The 24,597-nt window shown below is 46.1% G+C and overlaps 1 protein-coding gene across 1 annotated transcript in view; it reads left to right on the top strand.

Moving 5' to 3' along the window:
- Positions 1 to 24,597, top strand: part of NCAPD3 (non-SMC condensin II complex subunit D3) — a 73,018-nt gene that overhangs the window by 45,714 nt on the left and 2,707 nt on the right. The window contains exons 20-32 of the mRNA XM_062197368.1: positions 1,087 to 1,194; positions 4,113 to 4,227; positions 4,323 to 4,397; positions 5,454 to 5,692; positions 6,511 to 6,590; positions 13,709 to 13,846; positions 14,170 to 14,303; positions 14,551 to 14,750; positions 17,146 to 17,256; positions 19,309 to 19,491; positions 20,085 to 20,248; positions 20,462 to 20,601; positions 22,058 to 22,135. Of these exons, the coding sequence (XP_062053352.1) occupies positions 1,087 to 1,194; positions 4,113 to 4,227; positions 4,323 to 4,397; positions 5,454 to 5,692; positions 6,511 to 6,590; positions 13,709 to 13,846; positions 14,170 to 14,303; positions 14,551 to 14,750; positions 17,146 to 17,256; positions 19,309 to 19,491; positions 20,085 to 20,248; positions 20,462 to 20,601; positions 22,058 to 22,135 (1,765 nt within the window). The remainder of the gene's footprint in view (positions 1 to 1,086; positions 1,195 to 4,112; positions 4,228 to 4,322; positions 4,398 to 5,453; positions 5,693 to 6,510; positions 6,591 to 13,708; positions 13,847 to 14,169; positions 14,304 to 14,550; positions 14,751 to 17,145; positions 17,257 to 19,308; positions 19,492 to 20,084; positions 20,249 to 20,461; positions 20,602 to 22,057; positions 22,136 to 24,597) is intronic.

Genomic DNA, 24,597 nt, shown 5'->3' with positions numbered 1-24,597 from the left:
GTGTTGGGGTAGTGCTACTGTTAGACACTGAATGAAGCTGATTCAGCATTCCTTCCTAAGGCACCTACAGGGTAGTAGAGGAGATGTACACATAAATAAATAGGACTTCTACATAATATGATCAACCCTAAAGTAAACATATGTGTGCAGTAACAGTAAACTTCTGGAGTGAAAGCACTTAACTTAATCTGGGTGTTTAGGAACAATCTCTCAGAGGGAATGAAGTTCTCCCTTGGGATAGAGGTGCGGTTAGAAGTGGTACACCAATCCCTTAAAGGTATCATAGCCAATAACACACTGAAAACTTGCCTCTGAAGAATACAGTTCAGAAGAATAACAACTGATCTCCCTGTTATGTCTTTTTTAAAATCAAGTGTTTGTCACTGTAGTTAATCACCACCTACATGTGCCAGAAGAATTACTTTTTTATGCAAATTGGAGGAATAGTGCTATTATGGATGTCTATTAACCAGGGCACTAGATCTTCGTAAATATTTGCCTTTTGCCATTATATGGCAGCCATAGGTGACGGATAGACTGTTCCTTATAAATTCCACTAAGCTAGTTCTTATGGCTAAATCATTATTTAAAGATTTATTTATTTATTTGAAAGAGTTAACAGAGAGGGAGACACAGAGAGAGAAGTTTCCCATCCACTGGTTCACTACCCAGATGGCTGCAACAGCCAGGACTGGGCCAGGCCAAAGCCAGGAGCCAGGAGCTTCTTCCAGGTCTCCCACATGGGTGTCAGGGGCCCAAACACTTGAGCCATCTTCCACTGCTTTCCTAGGTGATTAGCAGGGAGCTAGATCAGAAGTGGAGCTCCCAGCACACGAACCAGTGGCCATATGGGAAGTTGGCTTCACAGATGAAGGTTTTACCCACTAAGCCATAACACTGGCCCCTTGTAGCTAGATTATTAAAAGTGTGTCACTGTGGTTTGGGAGAGTTTGCAGAAAGATGAAAGATACTCAAGCATGATGGCTGGTGCAGTTGGAGATCATAGCTTGTTATGAGAACACAGTGTTGGTGGGTACTGTGGGAGGTGTACTGGGCCCTTCAGAGATTATCTTTGGCTCACCGTAGGACCTGCTAAAGCAAGTGTGTGGGGATGTGCTGTCTACCTGTGAGCACCACCTCTCCAACATTGTTTTGAAGGAACATGGAGCAGGGACTGTGGACGAAGACCTGTTGGTAAGCAGCTGCTTTTCCTAAGCATTCCTTCCTCTTCTTTCAGACCAGTGGGAGTTTTTTAAAGATGGTTTTGTAATGTGCATTTCAAATGATACTAACAAGAAAAGGGCTTTCCTAGCCTAGAACTTAACTCTGCTTTTAGAAGAATCTCTTTTATTGATAACTTGTTCATTCTTTTTTTTTTTTTTTTTTTTTTTTTTTTTGACAGGCAGAGTGGACAGTGAGAGAGAGAGAGTGAGAGAAAGGTTTTCCTTTTCCATTGGTTCACCCCCCAATGGCCGCTGCGGCCGGCGCACCGCGCTGATCTGAAGCCAGGAGCCAGGTGCTTCTCCTGGTCTCCCATGTGGGTGCAGGGCCCAAGGACCTGGGCCATCCTCCACTGCACTCCCTGGCCACAGCAGAGAGCTGGACAGGAAGAGGGGCAACCGGGACAGAATCCGGCACCCCAACCAGGACTAGAACCTGGTGTGCCAGCGACGCAGGCGGAGGATTAGCCTATTGAGCCGCGGCGCCAGCCAACTTGTTCATTCTTTTTATTGTATACTTATTATATGGAGGAAAATTTGATGATATATACTTATCCAGTTAGATTTTATTTATTAGAAAGCTGGAGTTACAGAGAGAAGGAAGAGACAGCGAGATCTTCCATCTACCGGTTCACTTCCCAAGTGACCACAACAGCCAGGGCTGATGTAGGCTGAAGCCAAAAGCTTCATCCAGGTCTCCCATGTTGGTGGCAGGGGCCCAAACAATTGGACCATCTTCTGCTGCTTTTCCCAGCCCATTAGCCCAGAGCTGGATCACTAGTGCAGCAACTGGAACAGAAACCAGTACCCATATGGGATCCTGGCATCGCTGCCGGCCCCTATGAGAAATATTATTCCAATAGGAAAAACACAATATGTATTGTAAGCTGGTAGAGTCAAGTTTAGAAATAATAAGGTAGAAAAATAATAAATTGTGTATGCTCTATGTTCTTCTGGATTGTTTTGGTTTTTTAAGATGCTGTAACATGTCTTCTTAGCTGTTTGAACATCAGAACTTGGAAATGGAGAATAGCTGTAAAGTAATGTCTAAAAGAAAATGAGAGACTTGACAGTTCAAAGCACAGATGCCCTTGGAGCAACAAGACTGTCATATATGGCACCCCTACTTTAGAAATGGTTTCCATGTAAGAGACTTCTGGGATCCAGGTCATGTCCAACCAGTTGGCCAATTTCATTGGCTGTGTTTTGGAAAATCTGATTCCATCATCTGGTGCTATGCAATAAGATAAGCTGCCTCTGATTCTCTTCAGTATAAGCCATCGTTTAAACAAAGCCGTCCATTTCTCACGTCTATTAAAATAAGTAGAGTCTTTCTTTTCTGTGTTCAGTTCCTGTTTTGACAGCCTAGCTCTTATGGTTCTGAGTGATTTCAGATCAGGTGTAAATGTGTAGAAGGAAAAGACCACTGTGCCACACGGTGATTACAGGAACACTTGTGGTACAAGTACCATGATGTGTAGTGTGTAGCGTGGATGTGACTTGGGATTCTGGAAGGTCTTACTCTTCTCATTCATTTGGGCAGTCACTGCCCTCACTGAGGAAAATGCTTCTCCTGACCAGTGAGTTTTCCCTCCTCAGATGTTGTATTTAATCCATTAAGAGATACAGGATGTTCAAGATTGTTTAAACCCACGTGTATTTATTGGCTTTCTTGTCTTATAAACTTTGATTTGACATTTTTCTGTTCAGTATCATCCCTCCATTTTTGAGGTAAACAAAACATCACTGTGAAGTTAAATGCCATTGATAAATACACGGTAGCAGTGGCTTAGGGAGCAGGTGTTTGTGTTTGTGATGGGTAGGGGTTCTGGATAGTAAATAATCTGGAGAAAAATTTGGAAATATGTTTTAAAATATACTATAACCCTGGATTTCACATATGAGGAAATTGAACAGCATTCACAGTTGCAAAGGGGTTCCCCAGAGCTAATATAAACAATAAGAAAGGGTTAGGTAAATGTTCATTGGTAGTGGATTGGTGAAATAAATTATAATGATGTCTGTCATTTTTAAATGGCATACTTACTGCAGCTGCTTGTTGGATATATTGACATAAAAAATGCCAAATATGCAAAGTAATAATTGCAGCTTCAAAATAGTATGATTGGTAAATGTTTAGAAAAAGCAAGTATAAAGCTATATGATTATAATATAGAAATGTTTGAAAAGGAAGTAATACAGAAAAGTAGTGTTACCATCTTTGGGTAATGGGATTACAAGTAGATGATTCTATGTCCCAGATTACCCAAGGCAATTCTGGCTTGCACTGTTACAACGTCATTGTTAATAGCAGCAACCCCTTTTATCTGTGGAAGTGTCTGGGTTTAGATGAAAAAGTTATATCTCATTCTAGTTTTAAGTTTCATTAAGTAGTGATTTTATTTTTTTTATTTATTTTTTTAAAGATTTATTTGAAAAACAGAGTTACACAGAGAGGAGAGGCAGAGAGAGGTCTTCCATCCACTGCTTCACTCCCCAGTTTGCTGCAGTGGCCAGAGCTACACTGATCCTAAGTCAGGAGACAGGAGCTTCTTCCGGGTCTTACACGTGGGTGCAGGGGCCCAAGCACTTGGGCCATCTTCTACTGCTTTCCCAAGCCATAGCAGAGAGCTGGATCAGAAGTGGAGCAGCTGGGACTCAAACTGGCGCCCATATGAGATGCAGGCACTGCAGGCGGCAGCCTTAACCACTACGCCACAGCACCAGCCCCAAATTTTTACAATGGCCATATGTTTATGAAACAACAGAAAAAAAATTTTTTTTTAACTAGAACTTGGAGGCCAAAATGTATGCCTTTGACATGTTCTTGGTCTAGCAAGTATTCATTTTTCTTTTGCCTTGTTTTTATTGTGAAACTGTTTCTCATTATAGGTGAAGTACATTTTTACCTTAGGGGATATAGCCCAGCTGTGTCCTGCCAGTGTGGAGAAGCGAGTCTTCCTTCTGATTCAGTCCATCCTGGCCTCCTCTGCTGATGCAGATCACGGTGAGGCCTTGAAATCATACTCTACAGGGATGTTGTGAGACTGCAGTCACTGCTGAGAGACCACCAATAAACCTTTCTCCTTTCCCATGCCACAGCCAGCCAGCCGCCCTCCCAGGTCAGAGGCTCTGTCATGCCCTCTGTGATCAGAGCACATGCTGTCATCACCTTAGGTAAGACTAGTGCGGGGTTACGCAGTCTGGTTCTGTGGGTAGCTCTTTTCCTGAATAGTTCCAGCCATGTCAGTGTGGTGTGCACTGCCATGCTTATGCTTTGTGCAACTCTTAACTCCATAAGCTCTGCAGGCCTAACAGAGACCCAAGACCAGGAAACTCAGAAGGCTCTTCATGAGGAGCTGTTGTTCTAGTAGGATTATGTTGATTTGTTACAAATATATCTGTTCCTGTGACTTTTTTTTATGCTCATAATATAGCACCATGAAGTCTGTTTATCAAAACAGTATTCTAGGCACTTTGCTGAGTTCTGGGAATGAAAAATAAATTTGAAGTTGTTTATAAAAGGAGATGGTTTATTTAATACTTTCCAGAATTGGTAGATGAACTCATGAACTCAGATTGCTCCTAGAAACATTGACCTCTTTTGAATTGTTTTTTTTTTTTTTCCCTTAGTTTGGTTGAATACTTTTTGTCAGAGAAGGGTTATTAATGTTTTTTCTAATAATAGTTATTTTTCAGATATCTAAGAATTGAGAATAAGAGCAAAACTTGCTCAGACCACAAAACAAACATAAACAAAACTCAACAGCCCTCCTATAACTATGAACAACATCAAATAAATGAGATGAGCATTTTTTCCTACTTATCTAGCTTAAACTTCAAATTCATTAAAGATACTTAGCTCCCTGGAGTATATGTATAACCAGAAGTAAAATGTATCACCTGTTGGGCCTTGTTAGTCGTTTTCCAGGTAAATAGGTAAGTGCAGCATCCCAATGTTGACTTTTAAAAGAAGGTAGTTTTATTAATGTAAAGACTATCCCATAACATGTAGCTTATGAAACCCCTGATCTAACTTATTTTTCCTTAAGGCATTTTGAACTTTCTAATGTTTAAGATGGGTCCTTCTGCCTTTAATTTCTGGTCTGTGACAGTGGACACGATCTCTTAACTTGGCTTAAATGCAATCCATAGCAAGATAAACCTGGAGAAAATGTAGGCATGGACTTAGGATACAGCAGAATCAAGACAGCATCCTGTCTTCTGTAACAGGGAAGCTGTGCCTGCAGCACGAGGACCTTGCCAAGAAGAGCATCCCAGCCCTTGTCCGAGAGCTTGAGGTTTGTGAAGACGTGGCTGTCCGCAACAACGTCATCATCGTCATGTGTGATCTCTGCATCCGGTACACTGTCATGGTGGACAAGTATATTCCTAACATCGCCATGTGTCTGAAGGACCCAGACCCTTTCATCCGAAAGCAGACACTCATCTTGCTCACCAACCTCTTGCAGGTGTGTAGTGAGTTAGACCTCTCCTTCTAATTCTCCACCATTGCTTTTTATTTGAGGGAATATTTGGGGAGCATAAGAAATGTGCTTGCTTTGTAGTAGAATCCACAAATAATTAGCCTCATCTCTGGTTTGGAGTACCACTCTTCTAATGTTCAGTGCAACCTTTTAAACAGATCATTACTTATGGATATTGGTTTTAAGTGTTTGTTCACACATCCTGTCAAGCGGTGTGAAATTTTGATCTTGCAGATCAGTGCCATGTAGAGAAAAAAACATTAGACAGTTGCAGTTCAGTCATTCTCCTGACCTTGGAAAAGTTTATGTTTCTCATACTTAATTTCTTCATTGTAAAATGTTTGTGCTGGGTTCTCTCACGGTGTCAAATGTGTGGAAGAGCTCAGTGGAAGGTAATGTTCTATAGAGCATTAGATTTTTTTTTTTTTATGCATTGAGAAGAAAGTCATTTTACTTTAAGAAGGCATTTGACCTGGTTGTACACCTATTCTCGCATGGTTCACATGCTCTTCTTTCCATGCAGTGCGCACCTTGCAGAGTGCCAGTGGCTCTCTCCCTGGGAAGCCATGTGCTTTCAGTCTGTTCCACCCTCCTGCTCCTCTGCACCACTTTGTAATATATGGTGGGTGCTTTCAAGATGATGGGGAACGAGTGCTAATGTCTGTGCTCACGTGCCCCGAGACCCATAGCTGGCAGGTGTGATGTCACACAAGGGAACATCAGCAGGTGCTTGTGTGATCAGATACATCAGAGGTTTGTGTGTTGAAATTTGTCCTGAAATATGCTGGTTTCTCTTTGTACAGGAAGAGTTTGTGAAATGGAAGGGCTCTCTGTTCTTTCGATTTGTCAGTACTCTGATAGATTCCCACCCAGACATTGCCAGGTAAGTCTTTCCCTCACATATTGGACAGTTGAGCAGTTTACCTAATTTCTGGTAAACACTAGGTTTCTTTCGTGTTGGCTTAGAGTTCAGATATTTAGGATTTATTGAGCTTTTGGTAGCTGCCAGGAAAATGAGCTGCTTTTTGAAATGCTAAACTATACTAGGAAAACAGCTTTGTTTGTTATACACATTAAAAAAGTGAACATGTCCAGATTCATAATGAAATAACCTTGGCATTGGTTGCATTTGCAAATGTTGTATGTTCTTGCTAAAGGAGTAGGGAAAAGTAGCACCTGCCTCTATCCTATTAAACTATATAGAAAAGTTGACATCAGGTGATTTCTAGTCTCCAAAAATGTGAGTTTTATTTTATTTTTTTATTTTTTTATTTTTTGACAGGCAGAGTGGACAGTGAGAGAGAGACACAGAGAAAGGTCTTCCTTTTTCCCTTGGTTCACCCTCCAATGGCCGCTGCGGCTGGCATGCTGTGGCCGGCACACCGCGCTGATCCGTAGCCAGGAGCCAGGTGTTTCTCCTGGTCTCCCTTATGGGTACAGGGCCCAAGCACTTGGGCCATCCTCCACTGCACTCCAGGGCCATAGCAGAGAGCTGGCCTGGAAAAGGGGCAACTGGGACAGAATCTGGCGCCCCGACTGGGACGAGAACCCCGGGCTGCTGGTGCCGCAGGTGGAGGATTAGCCTATTGAGCCGCAGCGCCAGCCAAAATGTGAGGTTTTTTTGGTTTTTTTTGTTTGTTTGTTTGTTTTTGTTTTTATTTTTTTATTTTTGACAGGCAGAGTGGACAGTGAGAGAGAGAGATAGAGAGAAAGGTCTTCCTTTTTGCCGTTGGTTCACCCTCCAATGGCCACCGCGGTAGGCGCGCTGCAACCGGCGCACTGCGCTGATCCAATGGCAGGAGCCAGGTGCTTCTCTGGTCTCCCATGGGGTGCAGGGCCCAAGCACTTGGGCCATCCTCCACTGCACTCCCGGGCCATAGCAGAGAGCTGGCCTGGAAGAGGGGCAACCGGGACAGGATCGGTGCCCCGACCGGGACTAGAACCCGGAGGATTAGCCTATTGAGCCGTGGCGCTGGCCACAAAATGTGAGTTTTGATAAAGAGTTCAGACTTTAAGTTCAGAAATTGTAATGGAGAAATTCGAGGAATGAAGACAGAATTACACAGTGTGAAACGGAGTGTACAGCTCACAAGGCTCCCTGAGAACTGGGGGGAGGGGAGTAACTTGGCCAATTGTCGATTCCTGTTCCTCTATCATTTTTAAAAGATTGTGCCACCCTAGATTATGTTGTATGAATAATTCTTTTTAATGCAAGTCTGCAGTTGGACAATGGAATGTTGAATGCCATTGTGAAAGCCACCTCAGTGGGGAAAGGCCTTCATACTTTATAGTTCATTCACTATAAATAGCTTATAATAATAGGTGCCTCTGATTCTAAATATTGTCACTAGTAATTAGTCTGAGTTCCATGGAAGAATTTCTGCTTGGTTTTCTTTGGGTGTAATTTTCCAAGGAGGAACATTTCACATAATAAACTAGCAGAGGTTAATGTTCTAATTAATACTCTGTAGAACCAGAAGAAGAAAGCTCAGGCTATTGCGCTTTCTTTCTCTTTGTATAATTGGGAAGGGGACCAAGTAGCTTTACCGCATGCTCCTACCTATACATTGCCTTCATGATACTTACTCATGACTGGTTCTGTACTGTGCCTAGATGTTTAGGCCAAAGGCTAGGCCCATCTGCTTATATTACATATATTAATTTTCCCCATGTATTTGGTAATACTAGTCTTATGAGGAGACTATAGTGACAGAGCTTTTTGAATTTATTTTTTTGTAAAGATTCATTTATTTATTTGAAAGGCAGAGTTACAGAGAGGAAGAGGCAGAGAGAGAGAGAGAGAGAGAGAGGTCTTGAGAGAGAGAGGTCTTCCATCCAATGGTTCACTCCCCAATTGGCAGCAACAGCTGGGACTGGGCCGATCTGAAGCCAGGAGCCAGGACCTTCCTCCGGGTCTCCCAAACAGGTGCAGGGGCCCAAGGACTTGGGCCATCTTCCACTGCTTTTCCAGGCCACAGCAGAGAGCTGGATCGGAAGTGGAGCAGCTAGGTCTTGAACCAGCGCCCATATGGGATGCCGGCATTGCAGGCGGCAGCTTTACCCACTACCAGCCCCTTGAGTTTATTATTGTGTCCAGCTAGATTTCTCAAAGATTCTAGCATGAGCAAATTCACATGGCACTTTTGACTGGTCACATAAACCTGAAATTTGGGGCCTGCAGTACTGCATGATACATTTTCCCCTCTGCCCACTAGGTGGTGGCCTTGTAGAGTAGTAATCATTACAAGATGATAGCGAAGTAACAAGCAAATGTTGCAGAAGTGCAAGAACGCAGAGGCCAGAGAGCTTCTAGACAAGAAAGCGACTAAAATAATGGACTACAGAGATAGAAAAGGGAAAAAAGACAAACATGACTTGATTTGGAAGCCAAGTAAGTACTCAGGTATCTGGAGAGCTCAGTGATACTACAGAACAGCTGGGGAGGATGAGGAAGTCAGCTGGACAGCAAGGCAGCCTGGTTCTCTCGGGCTGTTTGAATGGCAGTGCAGTGACACAGACCATGACATGATTGCAGAGTGTGGCACAGAGTACACAGTGGATGAAACTGAACATAATAAGACCAGACCTGCAATGAGGGTGTCAGATGAGCTCTCCTTTCGATACTGAAGACACTCCTGAAATGGAGAAGGAAACAGGAACCAGACCTCAGGGAGGGGCGGGAGCCGACAGGAGAGGCCGACTGCAGCAGCTGAACCGGATGGAGGAGCAGTGTGGGAACCAGGAGCCAGCCCTCTCCCCTCCTCCCCTGACCCCTCCCTCAGCTGTCTTTTCCTTGGAACACTTGGCCACACACTTTGTATTGTTCTTGTAGCAGCTGTCTACCCACTAGAGCACAGTAGATGGTCTGAAGACAAAAAGGAAAGAAGAAACAGCAATGTAGGGAAGCCAAATGATAAGAAAACAAGGATATGGAAAGTCACTTGCTGCAGTTTCAGTTGGAATTCTGGGAGAAATGGTGCTGGGCCCCAGTCCTAACCTGAAGTAGATTCGTGTTTTTGGCCAAATCAAGAGTAGGAAGCCATTAGTAGTGGCTTTCCTAGAACAAACATTTGCTCAGAGTGGTACCTGGCTCAGGAAGAAATCTCAAGGAATTCAGTTTTGTTTTGTTTTTAAGATTATTTTTATTTATTTGAAAGGCAAAGTAACAGAGAGGTAGAGACATAGAGAGAGTTTCCATCCACTGGTTCACTCCCAAAGTGGCCACAACAGCTAGGGTTGGGCTGGGCGAAAACCAGGGGCCTGGAACTCCATCCAGGTTTCCCATGTGGGTGGCAGGGGCCCAGGTACTTGGGCTGTCTTCCACTGCCTTCCTATATATATTATCAGGGAGCTGAATAGGAAATGGAACAGCTGGGACTCAATCCCAGTGTTGCAGATGGCAGCTTAACCTACTATGCCACAGAATTGGCCCTAGGAAACCTGATTTTTATATTTGCTACTAAAACTGAGAACATAAGTAAACTAACTGCATTTGCCTTGTGGCCTCATTGGGCTGTTTGGATCCCTGGTTTCAGTTCTTAGTAAGGGATAATCATTTCCTTTTACGAGGTTATTATGCAGACTGAGTTGTTTTCCATGCAACGCGGTTACTGTGTCAGACCTCTAGATGATGTCCCGCAGTCGCTGGTGTGATTCCTCCTGGTCCTGTGGACTCTCCCTGAAGAGTGAGGAGCGGCTGAGAAGGAGGTAGACCAACCCCCTTGATCACTGAGGTTTCTTAGAGTCAGTGATGTTTTCAGATCTAGATTTTGGAGAGATGCCACTTTCTGTTGCTCTAAAGGAATGTTCTGGGAGGCGGTGCTTGGAATTTTTTTTTTTTTTTTTTTTTTTAGCTTTTTAGAAGGTAAGCGAAAATAAAATAGTCCCTGTTCTGTAGTTCATCAAGTTCATAGGATCTGTAAGTCCCATCTGATCAAGGTTGAAACTTGCCCTTTAATGAAGCCCCAGTAAACGCAGTAGCAAGGTTAGGCCTGGCCAGCACTTACTGAATGGTTTCAGGGATCTTGTGATAGACGGCTCCATGACTCTGCTTTCCTTCTGAGCATGAGAACCCTGGCACAGTTGTTGATACAGCTGAATTCCTTTGTATAGTTGCTTAGGCCAGTTTTTCAGTAAGACATGGATTCTACAATATTCTCCCACCCGTATGAATTCTCGACCTAAACTCTGAGTAGACTGGCATATGACACCAAGTCCTGCCTTCACGCTGTTGGGTGCATGACTTCAAGTCTGAGGAAGAAGTTCAGGGTGATGTGGAAACTGCTATTCCATGGCAGGTTTACTACGCGAAAATCCACAGAGGGGACATACTCATCATTTGCTATTATTATTTTTACATCTTTATTTTCACTTTATTTGAAAGGCAGAAAGAGAAAGTGACTGAGAGATCTCCCAGCCACTGGTTCACTCCCCAAATGCCCAGGCTGGACCAGGTCCAAAGCCAGGAGCCCAGAACTCCATCCAGGTCTCCCACATGGGTGGAAGGGACTCAAGTTCTTGAGCCGTCACTACTGCCTCCTAGGGTACATTAACAGGAAGCTGGATCAGAAGTGGAGGAGCCAGGACTCAAATCCAGGCACTCCAATACAGAAGGCATCTTAGCCACTGTGCTAAATGCCTGCCCTGGGAGACGATTTTTTATTTGCTTAGTGGTTTTCTTCCTTCTCATAGAGGGTTTCCCAAAGTAACGCTTGTTTAGAAGGAACTTCATCTCGTGTCTGACCTTTGCCTTTCAAAGCACATCACTGAATAATGCAGTTTGCACAGAACACACTGATTACTCAGATCAAACAGGCGCCCTGTACCATCCTTAATAAACTCCACAAGGAACTGCCTTTATTAATTAGAATTGTATTTTTTTTTTGCTTGCATATTTGTAAGTCGGGCTGCTTCCCTATTTCCTGAATGAATATCAAAATGTGATCATCTGCCATGGGATTTTTTTAAAATTTATTTATTTATTTGAAAGTTGGAGTTGCACTGAGGAGAGGCAGAGAGAGAGAGAGGTCTTCCATCTGCTGCTTCACTCCCCAGTTGGCTACAATGGCTAGAGCTGCGCTGATCTGAAGCCAGGAGCCAGGAGCTTCTTCCAGGTCTCCCATGCGGGTGCAGGGGCCCAAGAACTTGGACCACCTTCTACTGCTTTCCCAGTACATAGCAGAGAGCTGGATCGGACGTGGAGCAGCCAGGTCTTGAACTGGCGCCCCTTTGGGATGCTGGCACTTCAGTCAGGGCATTAACCAGCTGTGCCACAGCGCCAGCCCTGCCAAGGGATTTTTATCTAGGCTTCCTTCCATCGTGATATGACGTGTTGCCGTGAATAGATTAGTGTGAATCTTAACCAAAGAACACCATTAGGAGAGGCTCAATCCTAGTCCTAGTGCAAAGTCCTAGCATTTCAAAGCCACATGCACACCATTTAGATTGTCCTTGTCAACGTTCCTGCCCAGTGGAGGGCTTACTGGTACTCCTGGTGCGAATTACCTCTGAGCTCTGCAATGAGATTAAGATACTGTTCTCCGTGGCTTGGATGGATCACCTCCAGCCTTGCAGTAGCTCATGTGTCCCACAAACCAATCCAGTGCCTTAGCCTTCTCATTGTCACAGTAAAACAGAAGCCAGCAGGCAGTCAGGCTTTTGTCTGTTTACATTTGGCTTTGGAAACATGTTAGAATTTTTCCCTTCATCTTGGTGTGCTCCTAGGGGTCTGTGTCCCACAGTGGGTATTAGACGGATATGTAGAGAGCCCCTTCCAGGTTTGGGGGCACAGATAGAAGGATAGTGCCCAGGGTTTGCTATTGATGGAAAATCAGGGAAAGTCAGTCACTGCAGAGGGGACTTGCCCCTTGCAGCCAACGGCTGACATTCTCATCACTAATCCCTCGGTTTCCATTACTAGAATTGTTCTTTGTTAGTGATTGTGGAGGATGGAGACCAGGTGTTTTTTTTGTTGTTGTTGTTTGTTTGGGTTTTTTTTTGACAGGCAGAGTGGACAGTGAGAGAGAGAGACAGAAAGAAAGGTCTTCCTTTGCCGTTGGTTCACCCTCCAATGGCCGCCGCAGCTGGCGCGCTGCAACTGACGCACCACGCTGATCCGAAGGCAGGAGCCAGGTGCTTCTCCTGGTCTCCCATGGGGTGCAGGGCCCAAGCACTTGGGCCATCCTCCACTGCACTCCCGGGCCACAGCAGAGAGCTGGCCTGGAAGAGGGGCAACCGGGACAGAATCCAGTGCCCCGACCGGGACTAGAACCCGGTGTGCCGGTGCTGCAAGGCGGAGGATTAGCCTATTGAGCCACGGCGCCAGCTTGGGTGTTCTTTTTAAGGTGACCCTGGTCACTTGATCAGCCTTGAGACCTCTGTTGAGAAGCAGCAGTTTGGAATAGGCTGGTTGGTTGTTTTTTCCTTACAGCTGTAACTGGATAATAGCACCTTGGTAGAATCTGGAAATGAAACCTTGTAGAGAAAGCTTTTACATTGACCTTGGATGCCAAAGGAAGCTATTGTGCAGGCACAGACAAAAGAAGCCAAATCTCCCTTGCTTCTGATCTCATCATGGTGTTTATTGGGATGGGCTTAGAAACTCTTACCCTTATTTATAGTTCTCTTTTTTTTTTTTTTTTTTTTTTATTTATTTGAAAGGTAGAGAGAGACCTTCCATCTGCTGGTTCACTATTTCTCAAATGCCAGCAACAGCCAGGGCTGGATCAGGTGAAAGCCAGCAGTCAGAAACTCCATTTGGATCTCCCACATTGGTGACAGGGACTTGAGCCATCGCTGCTGCCTCCCAGATGCACATTAGCAGGAAGCTGGTTTAGAAGCAGAAGTGGGACTCCATCCCAGGCACTGTGATATGCATGCAGGCAGTTAACCCATTATGCCACAATACCCATCCCCAGTCCTCTTCTGTTTGGCAGAGTTCGTGGTATGATTGCAGAGGTCGACTATGGGTAGCAAATCTTTCTTTTGTTTTCTTCTTCGCAGCTTTGGAGAGTTTTGCCTGGCTCACCTGTTGCTGAAGAGGAACCCTGTCATGTTCTTCCAGCACTTCATTGAGTGCATCTTCCACTTCAACAACTATGAGAAGCATGAGAAGTATAACAAATTCTCCCAGTCAGAGAGGTCAGTGGAACGGCCATGGTAGTCTCCGTGGCTCAGGGGAACCAGGCAAGCCTTGAGAGATGTGGGGCTGTGGCACGTGTAGGTGTTGGACACAAACCCTGAGCCAGGTGTTTGTGGTGGTGGTCGTCACTTCCTTGGCAGAGTGACATAAGAAAATTCCAGCCCGAGACCCCATTCCCGAGAGAAATCTTATGGTGCACATTGGAATCTCGTCAGTGCGCTGGAGAATTTGCATACAGCTTTTAGGGTGCTGTTGAAGTGCTGCATTGAATCCTTGTCACCTGTGCCCGCATGACGTGGTACATGGTTCTGTTCTACCACAGAGAGAAGCGGCTGTTTTCACTGAAAGGAAAAGCAAACAAAGAGAAACGAATGAAAATCTACAAGTTTCTCCTGGAATACTTCACAGATGAACAGCGATTCAACATCACTTCCAAAATCTGCCTTAGTATTTTGGGTAGGCCTGGTGTGGAAGGAGTGAAGTGTGTTTTGAAACCTCTGCTGTGTTGACGATGCACCAGCAGGTCTGCAGCAAGGGGCGTCCCAGTGGTGCAGGGATACCTGTCTTCTGTCCTTTGGCACCTGCTGTGCCCCGTGCAGACCCCTGGCAGCCCCACATGGCCCGCAGTTCTGGGATTTGGAATTTGCCCTACCCCCCGGGGGCTGGTGTGCCCCCCAGGCTGATCCTCTTCTCTTCCTCTCAGCATGCTTTGCCGACGGTGTCCTCCCTCTGGACATGGAAGCCAGTGAGCTGCTCTCAGATACATTTGAGGTCCTCAGCTCCAAGGAAATCAAGCTTCTAGCCATGAGGTCTAAACCAGATAAGGACCTGCTTATGGAAGAAGATGACATGGCCCTGGCGAATGCCGTCATGCAGGAGGCCCAGAAAAAGCTTATCTCACAAGTGAGTGTTGCTCTTCCTGAGGAGCCCTGGCACTGGCTTCTCCACACTGCACTTCTCGGTGCTGTGCCCGAGGCCCTGTGTTCACCCGAACCTTTGGCTTTAGCTCTCTCCTGTGTGCTGCTGATTCTTAACCTGTTTTGAGTTCCAGCTTTTTTGTGAACCTGAACCCAGTTCCTCTTGCTGGCCTTGACATGCCAAGGTGTCTCACTCTTATCATCAAAACAGAATCAGTCATCTCATTTTCCTGTTCTGTGTCTCTTCTTTTCACACAATCCATTGTCCACCAGTTTATCAAGGGAGCCTGGTGCTACCCCAGGTGGCGGCTGGCATACCAGGCACATGCTCTGTTGGCCAGTGAGTGTGAGGTTTGAGTTGGGATGACTTTGGGCAGGAGCCTGGCTGCCACAGTCCTCAACAGGCCCATGTCCTTGTGCCTGTCCTCCATTGCCAATCTGAATTTCCCACCTGACCCCTTATGACTTTTGACCCAAAGAAATAGCCTTTTGTCAAATCCAGTTTGCCATGGGGTCCTACCTGTTTGGTCTGACCCTGTTTGGTCCTGCCTGTGCGGAATGGCTTTATCTAAGTCTGTGCCATCTCCAGGTGTTTCCCTGGCACCCTTTCTGTCTAGTTTTTTTCTGCTATGGGCTGTGCACTGCCTTGCTCTCAGAACAGTATATTTCAATACAGATTTGTTCATTTTAGTCCCCTGCTTAAAGTAGGCTAGAGGCAGATTGATCACGATGGGTGGCAGGGAATGTGTTAGTGTGACTGTGAGTGCTGTGTGGTACTGGTTACTTTGTGTACACTCTGATCAAAATCACAGAACTGTTTGCTTAAAATTGGTAAGTTTATCATATGTAAGTTATACCTCACTGGTGAAATCTTTAAAGATTGCATTGGTGACTCCCTGTCATCTTTGAATTCTCTGATTCTCCTTCAGGGTGTACAGAACTTAGTGTGCCTGCCCTCGCCCCATCCAGTATCCTGCCTCCTGGCCTGGCTGTGTCTCCAGCCCTCAGCTGTGGGCGTTCTTGCCTTTTTCTGTGCCCTTACACCGCATCTCTGCAGCAGCCTTGCATCTTCACCTGATCCCTCTACACCCCAAGGGTCATCTTGCCCAAGAAGCCTCCAGTGCTCCTTCCTGGCTCCCCCTTCTGTCCTACACAGCCATTCTCCATCCACAGGGCCTTAACTCCTTGCTACTTACAGGGACATACCCTTGCTGGTCAGGAGTCCTTGCTTCACCCCTTCCTTCCCACGGGTCACCTCTGTTTGGGCTAGAGAAACAGGATGAAACTTATTGGTGAATGCAGTTAGGCTGCTTTGTAAGAATACTCCTGCCCTCAGATTCAGATTTATGAAATCGTTTATTTGTCTACTTGTGTCCACCCCTTTCTGGGAACTCTCATAAGCCTGTAGAAATGACTGGTTTACAGGTCAGACACTGGTGGCTTTAAATAAGAAAGAGGCTGCTCAAGTTCAGAAGAGTGGCTATGGAGGCTACTGTAATGAGGATGTTTTTAAATTTTTATTGAATTATATTTATTTGAAAAGCAAAGACACACACACACACACACAGAAAGAGAGGGAGAGATATTCCAAACCACATAGGAGGCAAGGACTCAAGCACTTGAACTATCACTGGTACATTAGGAGGAAGCTGTATCAGAAGCTGAGCTGGGACTTGAACCCAGGCACTCCAATATGGGATGTGCGATGTCCCTCCCAGGCAGCATCTTAACCACTATACTACATGTGTGCCCCATATAATGAGTTATTTTTAATTCTGAGAGGTTTATTATGAAATGTTTATGATTAGTGATCCTTGAAGTTGCACACTTTGAGGACTTGATCAAATCAGGCCATTCTGTGTAAATGCCCACCACTGTGTGGGTTGGTACACAGCTGCGTAAGTGTAGAACAAGGAGAAAGGGAGAGAGATGAGCCAAACGAACTGCCTTCATGCTCAGCCATTTTTAAACCTTTATCATTTGCCTCATGGGAATACAAAGTGTTTCTTCAGTAGCCAGAGCGAGCCAGTTCTCATCCCAGAAGGGAGGGGTTGGGATGGAGGGACTGGATGTGGAGCCAGAGCTCAGGGCCCATTATGGCTTCATGTGAAGATTTGGAGCTGCCTCTCAAGTTACTCAACACAGCTCTAACTCCCTTTCCTCATGTAGAAGATATGTACAGTGTGTGTCCCCACCCTCCTTGGCTAGCTGTGCTCACAAGGTCTCGTACAGCACCATGTTATGTACACCCCAAGCGTCTTAACCAAAGATTAGAAATAAACTGGGTGTGTGAGCTCGGCTGTGTGGAGAGAGCTGATGAAGAAAACTTGCTTGTCTCTCTGAAGTCTACGCATCTAAAGCAGGCCTTTGTGTCACTGCAGGTTCAGAAGAGAAATTTCATAGAAAATATCATTCCAATTATCATCTCCCTGAAGACCGTGCTGGAGAAAAACAAGATCCCAGCTCTGCGGGAGCTCATGAACTATCTCAGGGTAAGTGAGGAGCAGACCACAGTCACCACTGCCCAGGCACCAGTCCTTTCCTTAGGGTCTCCTGCGAGTTATGATGCCACAGACAGTGTACAGTCAGAACTCACAATGCATGTGGGTTTACTTAGCAATACCCAGGTCACACAGGCCTGTGACGATGGTAGAGAAGATGGGGAGGTGTGGCCAGAGGTTCCCCTAAAGCTGTCCTTTCCTCACGCAGTAGGGTTTGTGATGAGCTGACTCACTGTGCTGAGCAGGCAAGTCCTCAGTGGGTTGAATTCCATTTTGAAGACTTTCTCGACTGGGATCTGTGACAGAGTCATCATCCAAGCACTTCCTGGTGAAGGGTATTGCAGTCTCAGATTGGCAAGCTCAGGGAGTCACTGCCCTGTCCTGTGACAGCATGTCTGGGGACTTGGGCACCACCACCAACCTGGGCAACACCATCCCTGGGCTGGAGCTACTGTTGTGCAATAGGAGAACCCCGAGAAGCTCCATGCAGGCAAAGCCATGGTGTGTTTACTCACAGTACAGACCTAAACAAGCCCTCAGATTTTTCTGGAAAAATCTTTCACCCAGAAATAAATGCAGCATTTTTTCCTTTAATTGAATGGAGTCATTTCTCTGTTCACATTATGCATTTTTCCTCTTGAAAGAATTTTCTTTTTCCAAAAATTGCTACAGTAAAATTGGCATTGAATATAGTATTTCAAATAGCTTTTATCCTAGGGAAGCTAAGGTGGGAAAGATAGGCTCACTGCATGGAAAAAATGAGAACTTTAGATTATTTTATATTTTTAAAAATTTTTATTTGAAAGGCAGAAAGACAGGGACAGACAGGTGCAGAGAAAGAGAGAGATCTCCCATCTGCTGGTTCACTCCCCAGATGCCTACAACAGCCAGGATGGGCCAGGTCAAAGCCAGGATCCTAAAACTCAATCCAAGTCTCCCATGTGGGTAGCAGGGACCCAACTACTTGAGCCATCACTACTTCCTCCCAGGGGTGCACATTAGCAAGAAGCTAGAATCAGGAGCAGAGCCAGACTCAAACCCAGGCACTCCAGTATAAGATGTGGACATCCTAAGCGTCATGTTAGCCACTGCCATTCTTACATTTTTACTGCCCTATTTTAAGCCTCAGGGAAAAAAGGCACTGAGAAGCTAATGAGACCATCTAAACACTTCAGACAAGCATACACCTATTTCCTTTTTTTTTTTTTTTAAGTTTAAGGGTTTTATTATCAAAGTCTTGTAAAACAATTTCAGAAACTGTACATCAACATGGCACAGGCCTACTTTTGTATTTGCTGCACAGAAGTGAAGCTCGAAACTCCTGTAACTAGGAACAGTTGCCTAACTACTTTGCATATAACATGGAATCACTGGCATCCTATTTCTGATCACATCTGCAGAGGGTGCCCCAAGGGTGCTTTATTTCTGTGGCTTCCGTGATTCTCTTCCTCCTCTGTGGAACCCACTCTTAGTAGCAGCTGAAAGGGAGGGTGGGTTTCCCTCCTCCCTCCCAGCTGGAACGGCCATGGATCCTTGTCCCCCTGCAATGCTGTTCTCTGCTGTGGTTTCTCTTAGGAGTGAGGCTGTGTCCCTGGCAGCCCCCTGGAAGACCTAAGAATGTCTTACCCAGGTGGACCTAAATCTTTGCAGGAGGGCACAGAGATGGGCCATGGTCAATGGGGAGCCAGTGGGGGACACTAACCAAGACAGATGAGCACTCTCAGGCTGCACCATGTCCTGTAACGCACCCAGGAACCTTGTCTAAGCCAGAACTGTGACTTTCCCCCAGGAGGCACTGGAAGGTTGCCCTGACGGGAAGCAGAGACAGGAAGCTTCCTAAGAGATCAGAACTATTAGTGAAATCTCACAGCCTGTTCACTTGTTTCTGTGGTCCACGCTAAGAGCAGTTAGTGTTTCCTTGATGCGTTAACCTGTTAGTTACTGCAGTAGAAAGGCTGTCCTCGGAAACAGGAGTCTTATTTATAAAATAGGCTTGTTTTTCTACCCAAGGAAACATTCAAGGATGCTTCTGGTATATTGTAGGAGGTGATGCAGGATTACCGGGATGAAGTCAAGGACTTCTTTGCTGTCGACAAACAACTGGCATCAGAACTTGAGTATGACATGAAGAAGTACAATGAACAGCTAGCCCAAGAGCAAGAGCTGGCCAAACTGGCGGACGCGACTAGGACCACGGACAGTGCTGACGGGGTGCAAGCAGTACAGGTAAACAGGAGGCTTCACCTTAAGCGTGACTAGGTCTCTAGTCTGCCCTCTGCAGCAAGAGTCAGACCTTATGCTGCCTGCTGGCCACGGCACAGTTCCTTTGTTGCCTGTGATACCTTGAGGCCTGCCCTCCCCCAGGGCTGTGTCACAGGGACTGCCCTGGAAGTCTTGTGATAGGAATCTGGAGAAACATACACATGCCCAGAGAGCAAGATGCCACCAGGGGGCAGAACTTCTGATGCCCAAGGCTGTAGACACCCAGGGGTCTTTGACGTCCTGAGTATTTGTAGTCTTTGTCACCTCTTAGGGTACGGTGTCCCCTGGGGTCTTGCTTGGTTCCCTGCTCCCCACATTCAGAACCACTGTGTTCTCCCTGCCCTGGGGATTCCAGACAGATCTGCTCTGTTAAAAAGAGAAGAGGACAAACTGCACTCGCCGTTGTTTTTACTGCTACATCTCGTAGGGCAGTTTTCTGGTAGTTCTCTGTTTCTGAAGAGAAAATTCTGCTTGCCTAGGGCTGATGCGGTTTTAAGATACATTTTGTATGGACTTGCTCACAGCACATGACAATTCCATTCCTCTTCTCTTAACAGGCTGCTCCGGGCTTAGAAACGCCAGCTCCCCCTGGCCAAGAAAATCCTGCTGTGCCCCCTGCCGTGTGCCAGCCCTCAGCTCCCTGGTCAAGCACTGGCCATGCACCAACCTTGCCTCCTACACAAGAAATGGGACCATTGAAGATGTTAATGCCCAAAGCCAGGTAGAGAGCTCAGTGGGGCAGCCAAGGACGGGTTCTCAGCTATCGTCCCCAGGCTCTGCCGTCCCCGCCAGGCATCAGCACACCCTCCCTTAGAGGTCACGTGCCAATGAGCCGCGCTCTGGGAAGGACATGGGAAGGCACGGTGGTGTCTGTGCTGCCTCTGCAGGGCCTGCACTGTGAATGTCACCATGTGTGGCTTCTTGTTCTCCACAGGCCCATGTCCCTGAGCACCATTGCAATCTTGAATTCTGTCAAGAAAGCAGTGGAGTCAAAGAGCAGGCATCAGAGCCGGAGCCTGGGAGTTGTGCCTTTCGCTTTGAATTCTGAAAGCCTGGACAAAACATGCAATCACGGTAAGCCTTCGGGTTGGCCCCAGACAGAGTGAGAGCTTACAAATAAAATAGGCTACTTCTTACTCCTTTTAAAATGGTTTCTATTTTCCCATCTTTAAACAAGTAATATTAATTGAGGATTTAGGATTGTGGGTAATAAAGCAGTGCATGTTTGTGCTAAGAGATTTGGCAAATGGAGTGAACTCCAGACCTCACCATGGCAGTGTTCCTACTGCGCACACACACACACACATAGTTTTGTTTATACATTTATGATCTTACTTGTATCATTTATAAATAATCTGCTTCCCTATGCACACAATAATAAACAGTGAGATTTTTCTCCATGAACTCTTCTTTCAGAACTTCCACTAGTGATTCTGTAGCATTCCATCCCGTGGAAGTACCAAAGCATATTCATTACTGCCCTATTCTTGGAAATGTAGGGTTTTCTGATTTTTTGATATCAACAATGTCACAAACATCCTTGCATGTATGTGATCCTGATTTTTCCCAGCCATCAAAGGTCATGACTTGTGATAGGGGACAGTGATGTGGCCAGTGCTAAGCCTCTACCTGTGGTGCCAGCATCCCATATGGACACTGGTTTGTGTCCTGGCTGCTCCTCTCCCAATTCAGCTCTCTACTTATGGCCTGGGAAAACTGTAGAAGATGGCCCAAGTGTTAAGGCGCCTGCACCCACATGGGAGACCCAAAGGAGGCTCCTGGCTTCGGATAGGCTCAGCTCCAGCCGTTGCGGCCATTTGGGGTGAGAACCACCAGATAGAAGACCTTTCTCTCTGTCTCTCCCTCTCTCTATCTATAGCTCTACCTCTCAACAAATAAATAAAATCTGGGGGGAAAAAAAAGGCTTGTGATAGCATCAGGCTATCCTCCATAGTTTACCCTATTATATATTTGTATTTTTAGTAGTAGCGTTAAAATTTTTCATATCTTTGGGGGTTTTATTTGTTTGAGAGGCAGAGAAATAGAGAAAGAACTCATCTGTTGATTCATTCCAAAAATGCCTACAACAGCTGGGGAGTCAAGGTTGGGAGCCGGGAATTCAATCCGTGGTTCCCATACAAGTGGCAGGCAGTCAGTGATTTGCTGCCTCCCAAAGTCTTAACTGCTATGTTAGATGCCCACCCCTCCAAATTGTGTTCTTGATTATGGCTCACTAGTGTCCACTTCCTACTTAGAAGCACTGGTTTTATAATTTTGCCATGTCTGGACTGAGCTTTATAGCCCCAGAATGGTATAGCTTTAATTTCCTGTTCTTTAAATCCTGGTGAGAATGGATTTTTTTCCCTTCATGTTTCTCATTCATTTGTATATTTTTTCTGAATTACTTCTTTATAAGAACACTTTAAATATTGGGGATTTTAACTTTATTGTCCATCTTATGTTTTTCTCATCTGGTTGTTTTGTTCCTTGGCATGTTGTGGGTTATTTTAACTTTTGTGTTATATCCTAGCATCTTCATACAGTTTGGAGCAAGTGTCCAATGGAGCTATTGACCTTGTCACTAAACGAGCCATCAGCACCCCCGAGAGTAAGTAACTAATTTGAATAAGTTGGCTTCTCCTAGTCTTGCCTCCATCTTCATGTATTTGCTGTAGTAAAAACTCTTAGTTACAAGACAGTTCCTTTAACTGGATAGGAGCCTCCTGATACTCAGCAACATGGGGCATTTTTCACACTGCATGTTTCGCAGTTATGACTTTTGTTAAGTGAACACTTAGTGATTGATTGGCAAGTACTCTTTCCACTAACCAGGTACACTTCACAGCAACCTGTGAGGGATTCTGGGGTGACAGGGGAAGCTGAGGCCCCAGAGAGGTCATGTGACTATCAGACAGTACCATCTAGAGGCAGCCCTCCTTGCTGCTGGTTCTGCCCGAGCCGTGGTCAGCTGTTAGCACTAATCTGTGTATGCACAGGAGTTCCGGAGCAAACAGACTGGAAGGGCAGCAGTATGTCTAGCGCTGCACTGCCAGCTGTGCCGGGAACCTGTGTCGTCTCACTTCCTGTCTGCTGCTTTAGCTTCACGGCCCATGCTTTTCCTTCAGTTTCATAATATGAGGGTGCTTCATTCAGTTCTCAGAAAATGTAATTAAAATATAAGTTTGCCTTGGTGCAAAAAAAGATTGAAATCCATGCATAGTTTTTTCATAGTATGCATTTCCATGAATGTTTTGAAGACCCCAGTAGAGGGGAGTTGGAAGAATATTTTATCCTGTTGTTTGCTTTACAGCTTCTTATGGCTGCAAGTCCCATAGAAACACTACTTTGAGGAGAATAGCATGAGGAAGTTGGTACAGCTGTGCCCAGGGTGTCCCTCTGCACCCCAGACATGTGCCGGCATCACAGGGAGCCCGCATTAGGCCACACTCCTGCCTGACTCAACCTCCATATGCGCTCACCGCAGCCCCTCAGGCTACAGCACGCCCCGTCCCGCACCTCCTGGCCCTCTCAGCGGTGCCCACACACGTTTGTGGTGTGCGCTTGCTGTTTCCTCCCCGCCAGCTCCACGAGGCCATGCAGTACCTGGGAAGCTGGTGGCTGTGAACCAGAGCTCTGTTCCATGGTTGCTGCACGGCAGGGTGGGGAGCTGAGCCAGGCCTCTGACTACAGCCTCACTTCCCCAGTTGACCTTGGGGGCATTGCAGGACAATCATGACCGCGGGTTCATCTCTGTGATGACACGGTGGCAAGATGCCAGGCCGCCCCCGAGTCGCCCTCAGTCAGCTCACGTTTGCTCGCTGGGTTCTAGCAGCTGGCCTGTTGGTTCTGTTACTGTGGTGCTGGCAGCTCCCAGATACATAATGGGTTCCAGATAAAGTTCATCCAGGTTCCCCTTTTCAGCGAGACTCAGGGACAGAACTCTGCACCACATCTCCCCAGACAACAGCTGACAGCTTTTGCCATTAAAGGCAGTGGGTAGTTTTGGCTTCCTGTGCCTATACTGAACAGGTGGAATGTTATGTATGTAAAAAAATTAGCCTCTTTCCAACAAAAGTTTTCTGTGTTCCTGGCTCAGGGGCAGCAGTGCTTCTATTTTGGCAGCGGGGTGCCATATGCTGGAGAGTCGGGGAGGGTGTATCTCATTTGAGCTGTGCTCTCCACTGAGCCCTGATCGCACTGGTGGGTGGGTGTTCCTGGGCGGGACACCTGGCGTGGTACGTTCATGCTGCCCTCGGGTGCGTGTTGCCACCGTCTTTGCTCCCAGGGGTCCCTGGGTCGTGCTGCTCATTCCTTCTCGAGGCTCCATGGCATAGGGCTCCTAAAGACGCGACTTCTGCCCATCAGTCTATTCTGAACCAGGAAGACGTCCTTGCAGGAGCGTCTCCTATTAGAGAACCAAGAACCACTCCATCCTGATTTCTCTGTGGTTTATAAGTGCACATTCTTACAACATACCTTAAGTGGGTTTCACTGTCAGGAAGTGATCTCAGCTCTGCAAAGCTACCAGGGAAATGCTACTAGTTCAACTGTTACAACACACCAGGGGTATTCACAAACAGTGGTTTGCTCAGTGGAAGAGAGTAGGATTTTAACTGAAAATCGAGGAGGGTGAGGGAATGGTAGCAAGTTCCTCTTACTGCTGCAGTTCAGGTGGCAAAGACGATTCTGCCTTTGATTCTAAGCCTAGTGCACTGGGGATCCAAGAGCCGCTGCATGGGTGCTTTAGTACAGGTATGCAGCTCACTACCTGGAACCCACACAGGCAGGGCACAGAGTGTGAGGAGGGATTTCAAATGAGAGCACCAGGGGGACCTCACAGGAACAGGAGCAAGCAGCACTGAGCTATTTTCATGGCAGTGAACACAGAATTCTCCACCCTTGTCTACTAAGAATGCTTGAGTAGCTCTTGGGCACACAGCACCATGGTACACTGATGGCTTTTAAAATGTAGACTAGAAAGATACAGTCAGTACTCAGAAGGCAGCTTCTGTGTGGGGGGATGGCAGGAATTCCAAAGCTCGCTTCCCAGCGTGTCGCAGAAAGGAGGGT

The sequence above is a fragment of the Lepus europaeus genome, chromosome 7 (assembly GCF_033115175.1).
Source record: "Lepus europaeus isolate LE1 chromosome 7, mLepTim1.pri, whole genome shotgun sequence".
Taxonomy (NCBI): domain Eukaryota; kingdom Metazoa; phylum Chordata; class Mammalia; order Lagomorpha; family Leporidae; genus Lepus; species Lepus europaeus.
Note: the sequence above shows the minus strand (reverse complement) of the source record. Positions and strands in the feature narration are given on the sequence as shown.